Source organism: Argentina silus, assembly GCF_951799395.1.
Source record: "Argentina silus genome assembly, chromosome: 2".
Taxonomy (NCBI): domain Eukaryota; kingdom Metazoa; phylum Chordata; class Actinopteri; order Argentiniformes; family Argentinidae; genus Argentina; species Argentina silus.
This window is the reverse complement of record NC_139656.1, coordinates 5,556,632-5,573,738: the sequence shown is the minus strand read 5'-3', so window position 1 is coordinate 5,573,738 and position 17,107 is coordinate 5,556,632. Positions and strand designations below refer to the sequence as shown.

Here is a 17,107-nt window from a genome sequence, read left to right as displayed (position 1 = left end):
CACACACACACACAGACACACACACACATAAAGACCACCACTGAGAACATAAAGAGATTTTATTGGTTCCTGGACTGTAGCCCTACTGTGTGAGAGGAAATAAACAGTGGATAGTTTATGACATTGAATGTCATATATTGTATATATCATTCCATATATTTCTATATGTAATATGAACTGTTAAATGCTTAGGGTTAGTAATATAAACTAGCTAAAAGGGTACAGCACAGTATCTTCTCTTTAACTTGCTGAGATACTTGGCAATAGTTGTTATAGTTTGTGCAGACTACAGGATCCATCTGTGGTGTGTGTGTGTGTGTGTGTGTGTGTGGTGTGTGTGTGTATTGGTTGCCATGAGTGATACCATGGCTTGTCTCCTGGGTTAGTATATTGACAGTGATACCGATATGCTTCGTCTACTCAGGTCAAGGCCTGTCACTGGTGATTGCATGGCGTGTCTCCTGTGTGGAGTTGGGTGCAAGAGGGCTTTCCATTGTGATATTCAAACCAGTTCTACCACTCTGACACACCCGCACCCGCACCTACCCACCCACACACACACATGCACACACACTCTCTCTCTCGCTTTTAGAAGGTTTTCCATCTTGGTGGAAGTATTTAAGTCATAATTCAGCTCTACCAACCCTAATCCACAGAAACAAGACTCACATACCTGTACAGGGTTGAGCATTAGGAGGGCATTGTCAGCACTTCTTACGCAGAACCTACAAACCTAGGCTTACTGAAAAAAAATATATATATCATCCCGAAGACTGTCTCCCTGTATTTCGGTATTCACAAGACAGTCTCCCTGTCCCCCGGGTATTCACAAGACAGTCTCCCTGTCCCTCAGGTATTCACAAGACAGTCTCCCTGTCCCTCGGTATTCACAAGACAGTCTCCCTGTCCCCCATCAGTCTTGTTCACCTCTATACATACAGAGCTGTGTTCTATTTTACACCTGAGGCACTGAGGTATAAATATCTATATTACATATTTATATATATATAAATATACACAGGGTACAATGGGCAGAACTCCCCAGCGCATTCCCAAGGACAGAGGGGGATATAGAGGAGGAGAGAGAAAGAGAGGGTTGGAAAACAAGAGAGAGAGAGGGGGGGGGGGGGGGGGGGGGTGGAGGTTGAGAATCTGGACGCAGGGATCCGTCTCCATCACACTTTGTTCACGAACACAAACTCAAAGTGTCAGTCAGGTCATGTCCCGTGTGTCGTTCAGGCTGACGTAACGCAATGTCATTTCGTGTCGTATCTGTTCACGTAAGCAGGGCTCTCCTGAAAAAGAGACCTTGGTCTCAGTGGGACCACCCTGCATAAAATATGATTGAATAATTGTCTGACAGGGCTGTAAGTCCTTGCACGGGTCACACAGGCACATCAAACGGAGCAATGACACACGGCCTTGCAGGTGGCTTCTAATGGCCATGGACAGCCGGAGGTGCCAGTGACAGATGGTGAGTGTTAGCTAGGGTCAGAGTAATTATCAGACAGAGGAGGGAGGGGACGCTGACTGGAATCGAACATGCTACGGAGAACACAAGCGGCAATGTCCTCAGAGTTAATGAGCAGGCAAGCAAGTATGTGGAGAGAATACAGAAGCCAAAACACATGAAACACAACTAAACACACACACAACCAAACACACACACACACACACACACACAAACAGGCCTGCAGTACACATATCCTTAATAACATATCTATACCCTGCCCACCACGAGAAGTTACATAACAGCATTAGTGAAAATCAGTGGAACTCAAACCCACAGACACGCACAACCATCCACGCACACATCACACCTACACTCACCCACACACACACCTACACTCACCCACACACACACCTAAACTCACCCACGCACACATCAAAAACACACACACACACACACACACACACACACACACACACACCTACACTCACCCCACCTATGTGTACCCACGCACACATCAAACACACACACACACGATGCTCACCATCTGCAGCATGCCATAGATGGACTCAGATGAGCTTTTGGCGTTCCTGCTCCTGGCGGACATGGCGGCCGAGGTCACACAAGTCAACCTCAAGTCAGAGAAAGTTCAAAAGTCAAGTGATCAGGTGGTGTGTATCCCTCCCGGTCCAAGAGAAGCGTGTCGCTCCAACTCCTCACGGTGAGTCACGCAGCACAACGCGCTGGCAGAAACAGAGATCTCTCCCCGCCCGACGGACCATAACCGAATGCAACACGACACTACGCGATAACAAATGGATATGAAACACTCAAAGTTATGCAACGTTTTATCCCTCTGCCAGTAACCCTTGACGCCGCTCGGAGCTATCGAACAGATACGAGGCTACGCAACAGTCCTCTCTGCGACACAGCAGACAGCAGTGAGGAAACCCAAACATCAGCAGTAAACACCACAGACTGGTCAACACCACCAGCCTCCCTCCTTCACTCCTCCACTGCATCTATCCACTCAGCATCTCTCTCTCTCTCTCTCTGTCTCTCACACGCTCACTCGCCTCCAGATCCTCCCCCGTGTCATGCCTCTATTTTCTCCTCTCTGTCCATCTATTTTCTCTCTCTTTCTCTCTCTCTCTCTCTCTCTGTGTCTCTCAGCAGCAGCAGTAATGCTGTATACTGTACATGACATGAAACACTGAATAATAATAACAACAACAACGGTAATCACATCCTCCAAAGGAAGACGGGGAGGGAGGGGGAGAGAGAGAGTGAGGGAGGGAGGATGAAAGGGACAGGATGGGTGGGGAGGAGGCAGGAGGGGGGGGGGGGGGGGGGGGGATGGGAAAGTCACACACACAAACAGGACTAAACAGGACCGGTCTGTATGTGTAGTAGGAAACTCCTTGCATTACAATCAGCCCGTCCTCCGATTTCTACCTCCACCAGCCTCCACTGATGTGCGGTGTATAGAGGTGAAACTGCCTAAACAGGAGTCGGACCATGCCTGCATGGCACTACCCGTATTTGTCCTGCTGTCAGCAGAGTCAAATACCCAGATATTCAGACACGATAACACTTGAATGCGGTTTCTCTTTCTCCACAGAGTTTCTCTTATGTCAGATAGGAATAGAACTGTAATGTAAAAGTATGCATTTATGTATAAAACGTCCTTTACCAGGTATGTCCCACAGCGGCAGTGATTGAAATCTAATTTAACTAGGTCAGCTCCCGAGGATACAAATAAAAAAACATAACATGCGCATTTGTCCCTTGGCAAACAGTACTCGATGCTACATGTTACATAACCATTCCTTTGAAGGCTGAGGAATGGACCCCCTCAGCCCTCCTGTCAATCTCAAACACCCACACTTTCTGAATTTCCGTTCTCCATGGTCAACAACAATATGCCATCTGTCACCGAACAGCTCAGAGGTAAACAAAGGAGAGGGGGGATACATAAAGGACAGGAAAGAGGTTATGAAGAGAGGAGTGAGAGCAGCCATACCTTTTCTCCAGTCAGTCCAGCACAAAACAGTCCCTATCCTCGTCCTTCCTCAGACAACAGAGAGAAAAGAGGGAAGGTGGGAGAGGAGGCGAGTACAAACCTGTTCTAAAACACACACACACCCATACTATGGAATCTGAGATCCATAGAGTGCGCGCACACACACACACACACACAGACACAGATAACACAGGGTTTGTGTGTTTTTGTATGTAGTCTTATCAAAGAGAGAGATTCATGGGAGACAGGAAAGGCATCGTTTCCTTCCCTGGAGAGGAGTGGCATCCCCTTATCAATATAATGTACACACACACACACACACACACACACACACAGACATCTCCACTCTCCCACACACACACACACACACACATCTCCACTCTCCCCCCTCCCACACACACACACAGTAAGACTTAAAGTACGCACACATCACTAATAACAAGTGAAACATGCAAATCCATAAATCCCTGCATGGAACGCTGGGATATGTATTATGACTGACACACACACACACACACACACACACACACACACGCACATACACACACAGTAATTGGATGCTGTACATGTTACGACATGCATCTTTATTAATCCAGATAGAATCCTCTTTTTTTTACAGAACAGGAATGCGAGAGAGCCTCAGCTCTTCCTCAGCTTTGATGGACTGTAGTGTGCAGTGAGAAAGGGTGTGTGTGTGTCTGGGTGTTCAAGTAGGGGTACTTCACAGTGCATGTACATACACTCACCAGGGACTTTATTAGGAACACTATACTAATACTGGATGGGGCCTCCCTTTGCTCTCAAAACAGCCTCAATTCTTCGTGGCAGTGATTCCACAAGATGTTGGAAACATTCCTTTGGGATTCTGGTCCATGATGACATGATTGCATCACGCAATTCCTGCAGATTTTTCAGGTGCACTTTCAAGCTGTGAATCTGTTCTACCACATCCCAGAGGTGTTTTATTGGATTCAGATCCGGTGATTGGGAAGGCCACTGAAGAACACTGAACTCATTGTCATGTTCATGAAACCAGTTTGAGGCAACTTTTGCCATGGTGCATTACCATGCTGGGAGGTGTTCCTAATAAAGTGTTCGGTGAGTGTATCTAAAAGACATTGTATCCATACTTGAATGTCTGTCTGAATTATTTTCTATATATGTTTTGTTTTGACTTCAAACCACACACTAATGACACTTGATTAAATGTAGTTGGAAGGACTAGAGAGACTAGAAAGCATTCAGAGTGGTAGAAAAGCCACAGGGCAGCTACCACATACAGTAGCTGCTCCAGGCATCAGCAGACCAGAGGGAGCCCTCTGGTGGACAACTGAGGCATAGCAGGACAGAAGCGGCAGAGAGGGAGGGGAATCTGAGAATAGAGGAGAAGAGAAGAGTTTGAGCGAGAGAGAAAGAGAGAGAGAGTAACTGAAAGACAAGGAAAGAGCGAGAAAAAACATTAAGAAGGAGGAGGAGAGAGATGGAGAGAGTGTAACAGTGAGAGATGGAGAGATGACCTTCTCCAGACAGGCTCATTTGTAAGTCCAGATGGGCTATCACAGTGTGACAACCTGCCGCTCACGGGAGGAGAGCCGTCAGAGGTGGTTATGTGGAGCATTACCAACATGACTGACACACACCTGCACCGCCATTACCATATGACAGTGTCCCATCAAAATGGACCCGCATCACCGAATAAAACCCTCTTTCCTCTCTATACACACACACACACACACACACACAGTGCCGTAACACTTATTTCCTGACACATATTCCTAAAAGTCCCCAACTAATCGTGATGTCCTTTAACCAGCGGTGACAGGCGTGTCTGGGCCTGCCTAAACAAGTACCTGTCAGACGGAGTAACCTGGCTGTCTGTGAACACGGGCAATCACCATGGTCACCATCACAGCAGACAAAAACAAGCGTTCCTCTCCTTAGTCCCTGTTAATAACCAGTTCCCTCTCTCCTTAGTCTATCATAATCAACTCCTATGTCTCTGTCTATTTCCTCCAGCGACCCAGACACTGATTTATCTAGCCTAAATGATCTGGATTGGTGTAGATAATCGAGCAATTAGAATGCAAGGATAATTATAAGGGGCTCCCCTTCTCCCTCTCTCTCTCTCTCTCGCTCTTCCCTTTCAGCGGCCCCCAAATGAGAAGAAGGGGAGAGAATGAAATGAGAAAAAGATTGCCCTTCTCCACCACAGACAGAGACAGCTCACGGGCAAAGTAAAAAAACCGGAGGAGAGAGAGGAGTATGTCTCTGAAAGAGCTTAAAGACGACCAATTCTCACCTAAACATGCACACAGAAGGTGAAAGGTGCTAAGATGTTGCAGCATAAACACGGTATCCTGGTCCTAAAAGAACTGATTGTGTTTACTTGGTGGATCACATGAAAACTCAACAGCTTTAGGTGAGTCTCAGCTACAGGAACCTGTAGGAACGACCAAAGAGGTCAAGTTGTCCTGAAGACAGCTCATGTTTATGGAAATACACAGCAGGAGGGGAGACTGTCTTCGGGATGAATTGTTTTTGGAGGGCAGAGGGAGGTAGAGACGAGGATGAGGAACAAACGGGGTGAGAGGGGGATGAAAAGGAACAGGGGAGGAGGGTGGGGGGGGGGGGGGGGGGGAGACAAACCTGGACTGAAACAGGATGTGGGCATAACCCTGCACTGCTGCATTATGGGGGAGGGGGGGGGGGGGGCAGAGAGGCAGATGGCGAGAGAGATCTTTTTATTTAGAACAGGAAGTTGGCAGGGTGAATGTGAGAGACAAGGGCAGAGAGGGAGGAAACAAGAGGGAGAGTGAGAACAAGGGCAAATGGTGGCAGACGGAGACAGAGAAAAAATGAGAGAGACAAGGAGGGAGGGAGGGAGAGGACAGCAAAGGGAGAGAGATTAAAGAACAGAGGGGGCAGACAGAGACGACAGGAGACACGATGAGGTGGTGACAGACACTGGCAGTACAGTGGAGTACTATAGAAGAGGACTCTGCTGTTGACACACATTCACCAGATGATCTAACAAAGCATTGCTGTACGGGATCAGAGAGACACATCAATACATACAGTATTTACTAATCCAACAGAATGAGATCTCTACAAACCACGTCACTTCTCAGATCTATTCCTTTCCAGACAAAAAAAACAACATGGACACAGAACCGGGGCTCTAAACGGACCCTGATTTGTAGCCTTCCAGATGAAAAGCACACAGCAGAGCACTGTCCTGACCCTGGTCTTTTGTTCATGTTTTCATGTGTGAGGGCCATTGACTGAGAGGTGGAAAATCGTTTCCGGTAGTTACTGGTTATCAGGCGTTGCCGTGATAATGGGGGTGACAGCCGTATCCAGGGGAGATCATCTGGCGCACCGCTACTTTACAGGAATCACTGTGCCGACTGTGATCAGACGTGACGTAATCTTAATTAGATTGGGACAGTGTTCACTCGGCCTGACGTGCGCTCATGCTCTCTCTCTCTCTCACTCACACACACACACACACACACACACACACACGCGCGCGCGCGCACACACACACACGCGCGCACACACACACACACACACACAGTCTTTTCACTCATTTATCTAGGTCTTGTCTTGTGACACAGATAGGCACACACATGGACACCGGTGAACAAACGGACACACACACTACAGTAAAGGTATAAAATGTGCCACGTGGGTCCATTTATAGTTTGTTATATTTTAAAGCAATTACATGGCATACTTTTGTGTGTGTGGGGGTGTGTGTGTGTGTGTATGTGTGTGTGTGTGTGCGCGTGCTTGCAGCACATCCTCCCATCTGCTGTCCCGAGGCAGCCAATCAAACGACCTCTCTTCAAAGGTCGCCACTATCACACGAGAAAAAGACAAGAAGCTTTTCACTGGCTATCACTTTCCCCTTTCAACAGTGTTGGATTAATAATGACATCGCTGATTCCCATACTCCCTCGTCATTCCAACTGGAATGGGATCTAGGAGAGCAGCAGGAGACTGACCCTTGTGCCCCCCAGCGTGCGGGCATATGCACACACACAATGACCCCATTTTCCCCAAAGCTGAACCACCTGCCATTGTTTCTAGAGGTGAAAACTTGAACTACAATAAAAAAAAATAAGTCTACCAAACCACTTCAAACATCACAGTAGAGCCACAGGGTCAGAACATGATATGTCCCCTGAGTTTGATTCTGTCATTATGTCACAAAGATGCGCATGTCACTCCTCTGTGTGTGTATTACCCGTCAGTGTGTGTGTGTGTGTGTGTGTGTGTGTGCTCGTAGGCCCACTTACCTTCGGTCCTGTCTCTGTGATGGTGTGGTCCTCCAGGTTGTCTCCTGGACTCTCAGGGACCAGCCGAGGCCCCTCATCTACACTCTGGTCTGGGCTCTCCACGGTCAACCCTGACACCTCATCCAATATGTCCTCTACAGAGGGAGGCAGAACCAGAACCAGAACCAGAGACAGGGAGAGGGGGGATCAAGAACGATGGACAGGAGACAGCGAGATCACTTACGCACAGAAGCGATACGCTACATAGAAACAGTCATTTAATACCGTCACTGGAGTAGAACTCTCTGGAGGTCTATAAAGGTGACCAACTCTTCCAGTGTCCGACCCTTGGAGCCGGGCTCACTGACAGCACCACACTGCTTAGGAGCTCTTATTAATATTCATACGCTCATGATCTTCAGCAAAACAATGCAAGCTTGTCAGCCTGTGTAACGCAAGCAAACCGTACAGGAATACAAATGGTGTCCTTGCTTGCATCAATAAACAGAGCAGGTCAGAGGCAAGCTGTCCACCGCCCGCGGTCTGACTATTAGCGAAGCCGCATACATAATCAGATGGGCCTCTTCACCCAACTTATAAGAACGTAGGGTTTGTTTTTCATCTATGCACCTGCTCTCTATTTTCCCAACAGGTGCCTGTGCTACAGGTCTAGTCCACCACAGAACTAGACAAGAAAACTGCCCACGAATCACATGGAACGATATATACACAAGACAAGACGCTGGATAGGTCAAAGTCCTAGTGGTTATCCATCTTATTTCCTTCACCTGTCATCTGTATTCAGATCAGTGCAGATGAAAGAGGGGACACATACAGTAGACGCCACTTTGACACGCGTCTCTGATGTTGTACCACGTACCTTGGCTCTGAGAGAAGATGTCCGTGCAGGGGTCCTGTTCTCCGTCTGAGCGCCGCGGGGGCAGGGGGCACAGCAGCCTGGAGTCCAGGTGGGGCAAGGTGCTGACGCTCAGGGTCAACGCGGGGTTAACAAACGCTGACCTCATATCTGCCATGCGCAGAGCAGACGCTGGCTTACCATTCAGGAGCAGGATCTCATCCCCAGCCCTGAGGCCTACAGGAGAGAGAGAGAGAGAGAGAGAGAGAGAGAGAGAGAGAGAGAGAGAGAGGATTTCACACACTATACCACTATACACACACACCGCCCTGAGACCTACAACAGGAGGAAAGAGAATGTCATACACACTGCCCTGAGACCTACAGCAGGAGGAGAGAGAGGATGTCTCACACACTATACACACACTGCTGGCACATTCAGCTCTCAGTCAAAAGGAGGGACAGACATACACACACACACACATTTGAATAACAAAACACAATGAATAATTCACATCCTAGAGTCACACACAGACACACTGTGCTATCACACACACACACACGTAAACACAACAACAAACACCTACATACAGCGAGTGAGAGCGAGACATGGCAGAGACAGCCACTGACCACCTCCAAACCACAAAGAACCGTCCAATCCGCTGCTTTTCCTTTGGGCCATTGGATTCAACACATACAACACAACTAGAAATGATATCTACAATTGTTAAATAAATATATCTAGATGTTGTGTTTGTGTTGACTGTTTTTGCTCCTCTCCAACGATACACACTGTCATGTATTGACTCAGTTCTGTACATGACACTATAACCTTCCTGCCTTCCTTCTTTGAGGGAACCATTGATCTGACAAGGTTGGATTGGGAAAAGCAGCAGGTTAGAATCCTTGTCTTTTCTTGTCCGATGGCATAAAGATCAGCGATTACCTCAGCAACGTAGGGCGCTTGAAACGAAATTGGAACAGGGCTTCAGTTTGACACTCTCTCTAGCCCCTCCCTCTCACTACCTGTACCCGGCTCCTCTGATTGGCAATTAGCAGCCAATCAGCCAGCCAATTTACAGCTAGTATTTCCAATCACGCTGATTGAGCGTGACCGGTCGGGTTATTAACTACTGCTCCTGTCTCTGCTCCCAGCACTCCAGCGAGACAATGGCTGGTACAGGTTAACCACACACACACACTGTGGCAAAGCAACCTTGTTATCCCGAGACTGGACTCATTTTAGATATGAGGAAAAAATCTATTCTATTCTATTAGACTCTAATAGAAATACTGTAGCAGACAGTCTGCTGCACTGAGATATAGTTGTAATACTGTAGAGAGTGTACACACACACACGCACGCACGCACGCACGCACGCACGCACGCACACACACACACACACACATAGCCCAAAGCTGTGACCCAGTTGTCTGCGATGTGAAATGTCAGCTGTAGCGTAGAGTTAACCCTTCTGGCCATTACCACTGTGTGAAGAGGAGAGGGGAAGGGTCAGTGGAGAGGGAGGGATAGAGAGGGAGGGATAGAGAGGGAGATATATCCTTTGGGGCTATCTGTCCAGTGCTGGCCTGGTTTCTCAATACACCCTCAAGCATTTGTACCACAAACTTTACCCATTAATCCCCCCCTCACTACAGGCTCTCTCACACACACACACACACACACACACTCAAATGAGCTCACACAAGCACGCACACATACACACACACACACACGCGCCCACACACACTCATTAACACAACCACACAACCACACACTCCATTGCGTGATCCAGGGAGCTATTCCAAATGGATGTCTAGCATTGTCTGGCTGCCACAAGGCCTTTTTCTATTTGCGCATCTCTATAGAGGATCTGTCAGCGCCTCTGGCTAGCGACTGACTACTAGCGTCATTTCAAATGCTAATGCATTAGAGGATACGACCTCATGCTTCAGCTACCTTCACCCGACTCCGGAGCAGAACAGGGAACCGTGTCAGCTCTATCCACAACTCTTCTTTCTGCACCCCCCCTATTATTCAAACCCGCTGTTTATCCACGCTTTACCGTGTTCCACATCAAAGGGAGTTTTTGAAATCATGTAGCTCAATACAGAAGCTCAAAACTGTGGATTTTACAGGAATGGACAAACAAAACAAGGCCTTTATGATGAGCTACGCCTCGACAGTGTGTTCATCTAGAGTGCAGTAGCCATACAAAGAACGGTTCCCTGTGTGTTGAGTTATGCTTTAGTCAGTGGTGTTGTATCGGTGTATCAGTGACGCGCGCGCGCGCACACACACACAGACACACACAGACACACACACACACACACACACACACACACACACACACACCTTTAGCATTGGCCAGTCCTCCTGGCTTCACCTCAGTGATGTGAAGCTGCTGTGTTCCCTCCTCATCCACTACTGCTACTGAGAAACCTACAAACGGAGGGAGAGAGAGAGAGAGAGAGAGAGAGAGAGAGGGAGAGAGAGAGAGAGAGAGAGAGAGAAAGAAAGAGGGGGAGAGAGGGAGGGAGAGAGGTGGAGGGAGAGAGGGGGGAGAAGGAAGAAAGAGAGAGAGAGAGAGAGAGGGAGAGAGAGGGAGGGAGGGAGAGAGAGAGAGAGAGATGCTTTGTTTGTCACATATTCAATATCTCATACATGATTTCTAAGCATTGTTCGAATACAAAACAGATACTAGACTGTACAGTCTACAGCCCACAGAGATAGATGGCAAATGAAGGATGACGGGGCCCATTGATGTAACATCACAAATCCAACTAATTAATGCAAATTACAGTCATTCTGGGTCAATCCCCCAGTTACCATTATCTGGGGGCTTATTCAATGAAGTGCAACATTTTAATATAACGATGCAATTTATAAACCTGATACAATTGACTTGGTTAGCATTATGCATTATGCAATACATCTCTATCAGGGTTTTGGTCTGGAAGGTTCTGGAACATTTTATCTTCCTAAGTGAGCCCTTGATTGGAAGCCCAGCCTACCGTATCCGATGGTGCAGGACTCCGCTCGGTCGAACCGGATCACACGGCTTGTTTTGGGACAAATCTCAATCTCTTTGTAGAGCTGCATCAACACAAAATAATAGGGTGGATCACTTGGCTTGTTTTGGGACAAATCTCAATCTCAAAGAATAGGATGGTAGAGTGAGTTATGGCGGGGGGGGGGCGGGGGGGGGGGGTACAATCAGTCCTCTCATAAACTGGAGTCATGTGTCTCATCTTCTTTAGAAGTCATAGTCAGAGTTATACTTTATTACATTTCCGGAATTCTGATGGTGAGTAGAAGGTTGTGGGCTCAAATCCCTTGTCAGTCCTGACCCTGCACTATGTCAGAGTACACACAGCTGTGTGTATGAATAAACAAGACATGAACACGAGCCCACTGTCTGTAGAGAAGACATCCAAATGCCATATCACAGAGTTAACATGAGAAGAAAAGGAGCCTTTGATCATAGGAATGAGATAGAAGCCCTAAACCATGAGGGAGGGAGAGGTGGGGAGAGGGAGGGAGAGGGAGGGATGGCGACAGAGAGCTGAAGAGAGAGATATTAAGTAACACAATGATTACTCTGTGAGAAAGAGTTCAGTGTGTCATGTACAAAGCACTGTATACTGTATGAACAACAGCATAGAGAATTAGGTTTTGGGGTTACAGAGACTGTGTGGATGTGTGGTCTTGTTTAATCATTGCAAGCACACACACACACACACACACACACACACACACACATTCTGTAACACACAAACACACACACACAATCAGAGAGGAGTGACAGAGTACATTCTGAACACATACTGTAAATCCTACACTTTGCATAATTCATGACATATGCAGCAGCTCTTCCTTTGCATCTTGGGAATTGTATATACGCATCACAACCCTAATCCACATCTCAGTAGATTCCCACAGAACAACACCGCGCACACACACACACACACACACACACACACACACACACACACACACACACACACACACACACACACACACACAGCATCAAATAACAGGGCAAGGCCCCAAATTGCTTCATTGCCTCTTACAGTAGTACTAAACAGAACCTGCTGCTGCAGCATGCTTCACTGAGCAAATTAGACGCTATGCCTAGAAATGGGTAAATCAACAAACGAAACCCACACTACACTAGAAGCTAAACCTGGAGTAAAACAATTGGAATTGCTTCAGTGAAAGTAAAGTAAACCTAAGGGTCTGCTTACAACGGTATCATCACTACTAGCTCCATGTGGCTGACAGACCCCTCCACTCAGACCCCTCCACACAGACCCCTCCACACAGACCCCTCCACTCAGACCCCTTCACTCAGACCCCTCCACACAGACCCCTCCACTCAGACCCCTCCACACAGGGCCCTCCACACAGACCCCTCCACACAGACCCCTCCACTCAGACCCCTCCACACAGACCCCTCCACTCAGACCCCTCCACACAGACCCCTCCACACAGACCCCTCCACACCCCTGTCTGTGTTGTTCCTCACCAGGTCAGAGATGTCCTCCTCAGGCTTGGGCACGTACAGCAGCACCTGCTCCTCCACACATACCTTCACACGCAGGTAGTGGTTGGACGGGTCCAGCTTGTGGGCCTGGAGATGGAGGGAAGACAGGAAGACAGAGGAAGATACGTTCATCATGTTTTTTTTTCTGCTGTGACCAAAGCTTTCCTGTGACTAAACAAATAACCAAGCCTATATGTCTTGTCACAAACCCAATATGACTCAACCACACTCCACCAGTGTGTCATGACCCACTGTTTCAGAGATACTGCTCTTAATAGGTTGTCTACACAGACATGCGGTGTATGTGTACATACATGTACTGTAGGCAGTCATGCGTGTGAGCTTACAGATGTGAGCACATACAGCGGGACACAGATTAGGTGGTCCAGTCATGTTTCAGCATGTAACAACCACACACACACACACACACACACACACACACACACACACACACACACACTAAGGGTTAGTGCCCATGTGCATGTGCTCCTCTTACAGACCCTGGAGCGGAACACATATATAGATCATTAGGAATGTCCAGAATGTCTCAGTGTGACAAATGAGAGAGAGGGAGGGAGGGAAAGGAAGAGAGGGGGGAGGAAGGAAGGGAGGGAGGGAGGGAGGGAGGGAGGGAGGGAGGGAAGGAGAGGGAGGGAGAGAGAGAGCCGAGAGAGAAGGATAAGACGACAGGGAGATGCATACAGTCGGACGACAGTGTCAATTTACAGTATGGAGTGATTGGGAGGAAAAAAACGACTAACAGAGAGAGAGAGAGAGAGGAAAGGAGGAGGGAGCAGTGTTGTAACTGTCTCAGTCTGACTGACTTGAAACAGCGCATCGACACAAAGCCAAACCTCAAGTTGAGTAATCTACCTGCCCTCTCACCTACTCCCCGCCTTTCATAATAAGCGGAGCATCCTTGGTATTCCGAACACTTCCGGAACTGAAACAGCGATGCGTGCAATGCTCTGTGTGTGGCATTTCCTTGGCCCGCATACAAGTGGCATTTCCTTGGCCCGCTTCTGAAGGCACTTGGCACGTGTGTAAAAGTAGATGACTCTGCATGCCTGGCACTCCAACTGTCACCGGCTTGTGATGGAGAGCCTGGGTTGGTGTGTGTTATGAAAGCATGTGTGTGTGTTGAAGGCAAGAGTGGACTATGGCACATCCCTGAACCTCCACACACACTCCCAAGGGTGTATCATGTACCCTGTACACTGTGTGATGTCTCGCGAGGCCAGGGTGTAGTATGTAGTATGTAGTATGTAATGTGTAGTATGGAACATACAGTATGACGCACTTTGCAGACTAGTGTCGAGTGCATCAATGGCGGTCTCCCCTGGCTGTATGATAGCTAGGGTGTGTTATGTAGTATGTAGTATGTAGTATGTAGTGTGTAGTATGTAGTATGTAGTATGTAGTGTGTAGTATGTACAGCATGTCACATATGACCCACCTTGCAGACAGTGTCCAGTGCGTCGAGGGTGGTCTCCCCTGGCTGTATGATGGCTAGGACCGGCTGGCCATTGGGAAGACACACCCAGGATGGAGTCAGGTAGTCTGGAACCCAAATGTCACTCTCCACGTTGTGCTGGGGAAGGCTTTTCACCGAACCCTCCTTCTCCTTCTGGAAATACAAACAGAGGTGTTTTCAATACATGACCTATGAATTGCTCCATGAATCGCAATCAGATGATGTATTCAACCTTCGGCATTCAATCTTCACCGATTACATTTCTATCCCTGTTATCACAGCAGAGCAGACTGTCCAAGTCAATCTCAGTGACACCTACTGTACAGTATGAGGACCTGTCCAGGTCAATCTCAGTGACACCAACGAGAACAGCAGGAGATCTGATTATGTCTAATCTATGGAATCTAATTCATTTGGCGAGCTCTGGAGAGGGGGAGGTGTCCCAGCACTCTCTCACACCTCACCACAAACTGTATGTGTGTGTGTGTGTGTGTGCGTGTGTGTGTGCGTGTGTGTGTGTGTGTGTGTGTGTGTGTGCGTGTGTGTGTGTGTGTGTGTGTGTGTGTGTGTGTCTGCCTGCTCCTGTGAGGGCCCATCGACTATATTCTTTGAACCAAGCTGTCTGACCTCTAACCCTGTATTCTGGTGGCCATGTCAGTCCTTCTCCTCTCCTCCTGTCATGGAGGCCCCAGTGTCTGCTCCTGAACACTTATCTTCTGCTATCAGATGACACCATCCACCTAACCCTCTGTTCTTCCATCCTTCTGTACCCCATTACCCATCCATCTCTGCTCCCTTTATCTCTCCATCACTCCCCTCCCCCATATCTTTCCACACAATCTGCCCACAGTTAACAGTCTGTGCCGGTGGTCCCCTGTTTAAGTGAGCTCAGACTCAGCCTGTGTGTGTGTGTGTGTGTGTGTGTGTGTGTGTGTGTGTGTGTGTGTGTGTGTGTGTGTGTGTGTGTGTGTGTGTGTGTGTGCGTTTGCGTGGGTGTGTGCGTTTGCGTGTGCACACACACACACACACACACACTCACACACACACACACACACACACACACACACACACACACACACACACACACACACACACACACACACACACACACACACACACATTCACACATTGTAACAGACAGCAGACTGAGGGACCCAAAACCAATACCTCCCCCAACTCCCCAAACTCCCCAGCCCTCCTCTGCACCATCTGGCTCCCCTCCTGGCCCATCCAAGATGCCTCTGTTGGGGGTGGGAGAATCCTGGTCTGCATGGTAAGCTACCCCCTTCATCCCCAGAGAGCCATACAATCTGAAGTACTAGATTGAAAAAACGTCCTTCAGTCCACAGATCTTTGGTAGAGATCAATAAATGGCATATACAAAGAGAAAAGCACAGGATCTGGGTGCTTTTCTGTTATAATTCTGGTCTAATTCTAATTCTATGCTCTTAACCCCCCCCCCCCCCACACACACACACAAACCCACGCACACAAACACACACGCACACACACACACACACACACAAATCTCTGCAATGCGCTCCCCAGTTCTGGCAGCTTAAGTTTTTGCGTGGGCGAAAAGAACTCTATCCCCCATGATCCCGCTGGGGTTTCCACAGTCACAGTGGTTCAATGTTAGTGCTGAAAGTGCTTCCATCTGCAGAGTTCTGACAGCAGGCTGTTCCTGTTCCTCTCCTTGCCCCGTGTTTATCAAATATACAGCTGACAGAGCTGTCCTCGCTGTACTCTCCTTTGCCCTCTCTCTCTCTCTCTCTCTCTCTCTCTCTCTCTCTCTCTCTCTCTCTCTGTGGTTTGTGTCTGTGTGTCTTGTCTCTCTCTGTGTCCTTGTGGAAGCATCCTGACCCTGCTGTCACTAGATGTGAGCCCATGCAGAGCGCGGTCTGGTCTGGCTGCCCTGTATCAGTGCAAAGACAGTGGGGACATAAAGGGATAGCTCACCTCAAAACCAACTGTTAGTCCCACCTTTATCATATCCTTGTTTGTGTTTTCTGGATCACCGCTCTAGTCTGGATCACCGCTCTAAGCAGCGTTACATAAACACGTTATGAAACGTACCGATTTGTCGCTGGCAGTGTCTTCAAACATACGCTCCAGGGGCTTCTTCACAGGCTCCATTCCATCCACAAACACCTGCAAAAGCAGCACGTGCAGATCATCACTATCTGGTTATAACATCGTTAATAGGTGGTTATTACATAGTTATTATGCATTTATTGCCGCCTCGTTGGAGGATACTTCATGTAGGATCATTCCAGATGTTACATGATGTGCCTACACTGTTATGACACTGCACCTACTGTACCAATGTAGCTAATGATCAACACATAGTTACACTATACCATCACTTGTTATAAAGAGGTTATACTATATTATCATTTGTTATAAAGAGGTTATACTATACCATCACTTGTTATAAAGAGGTTACACTATACCATCACTTGTTATAAAGAGGTTATAC

The 17,107-nt window shown here is 47.9% G+C and overlaps 1 protein-coding gene across 2 annotated transcripts in view; it reads right to left on the bottom strand.

The window, feature by feature from the left end:
* tiam1a (TIAM Rac1 associated GEF 1a) overlaps positions 1-17,107 on the bottom strand; it is a 68,807-nt gene that overhangs the window by 9,181 nt on the left and 42,519 nt on the right. For both annotated transcript variants that reach the window (XM_083687450.1, XM_083687449.1), the window contains exons 11-17: positions 16,705-16,779; positions 14,611-14,781; positions 13,137-13,241; positions 11,623-11,704; positions 10,964-11,050; positions 8,634-8,846; positions 7,775-7,908 (exon numbers count right to left, since the gene is read on the bottom strand). In XM_083687450.1, the coding sequence (XP_083543576.1) occupies positions 7,775-7,908; positions 8,634-8,846; positions 10,964-11,050; positions 11,623-11,704; positions 13,137-13,241; positions 14,611-14,781; positions 16,705-16,779 (867 nt within the window). The remainder of the gene's footprint in view (positions 1-7,774; positions 7,909-8,633; positions 8,847-10,963; positions 11,051-11,622; positions 11,705-13,136; positions 13,242-14,610; positions 14,782-16,704; positions 16,780-17,107) is intronic.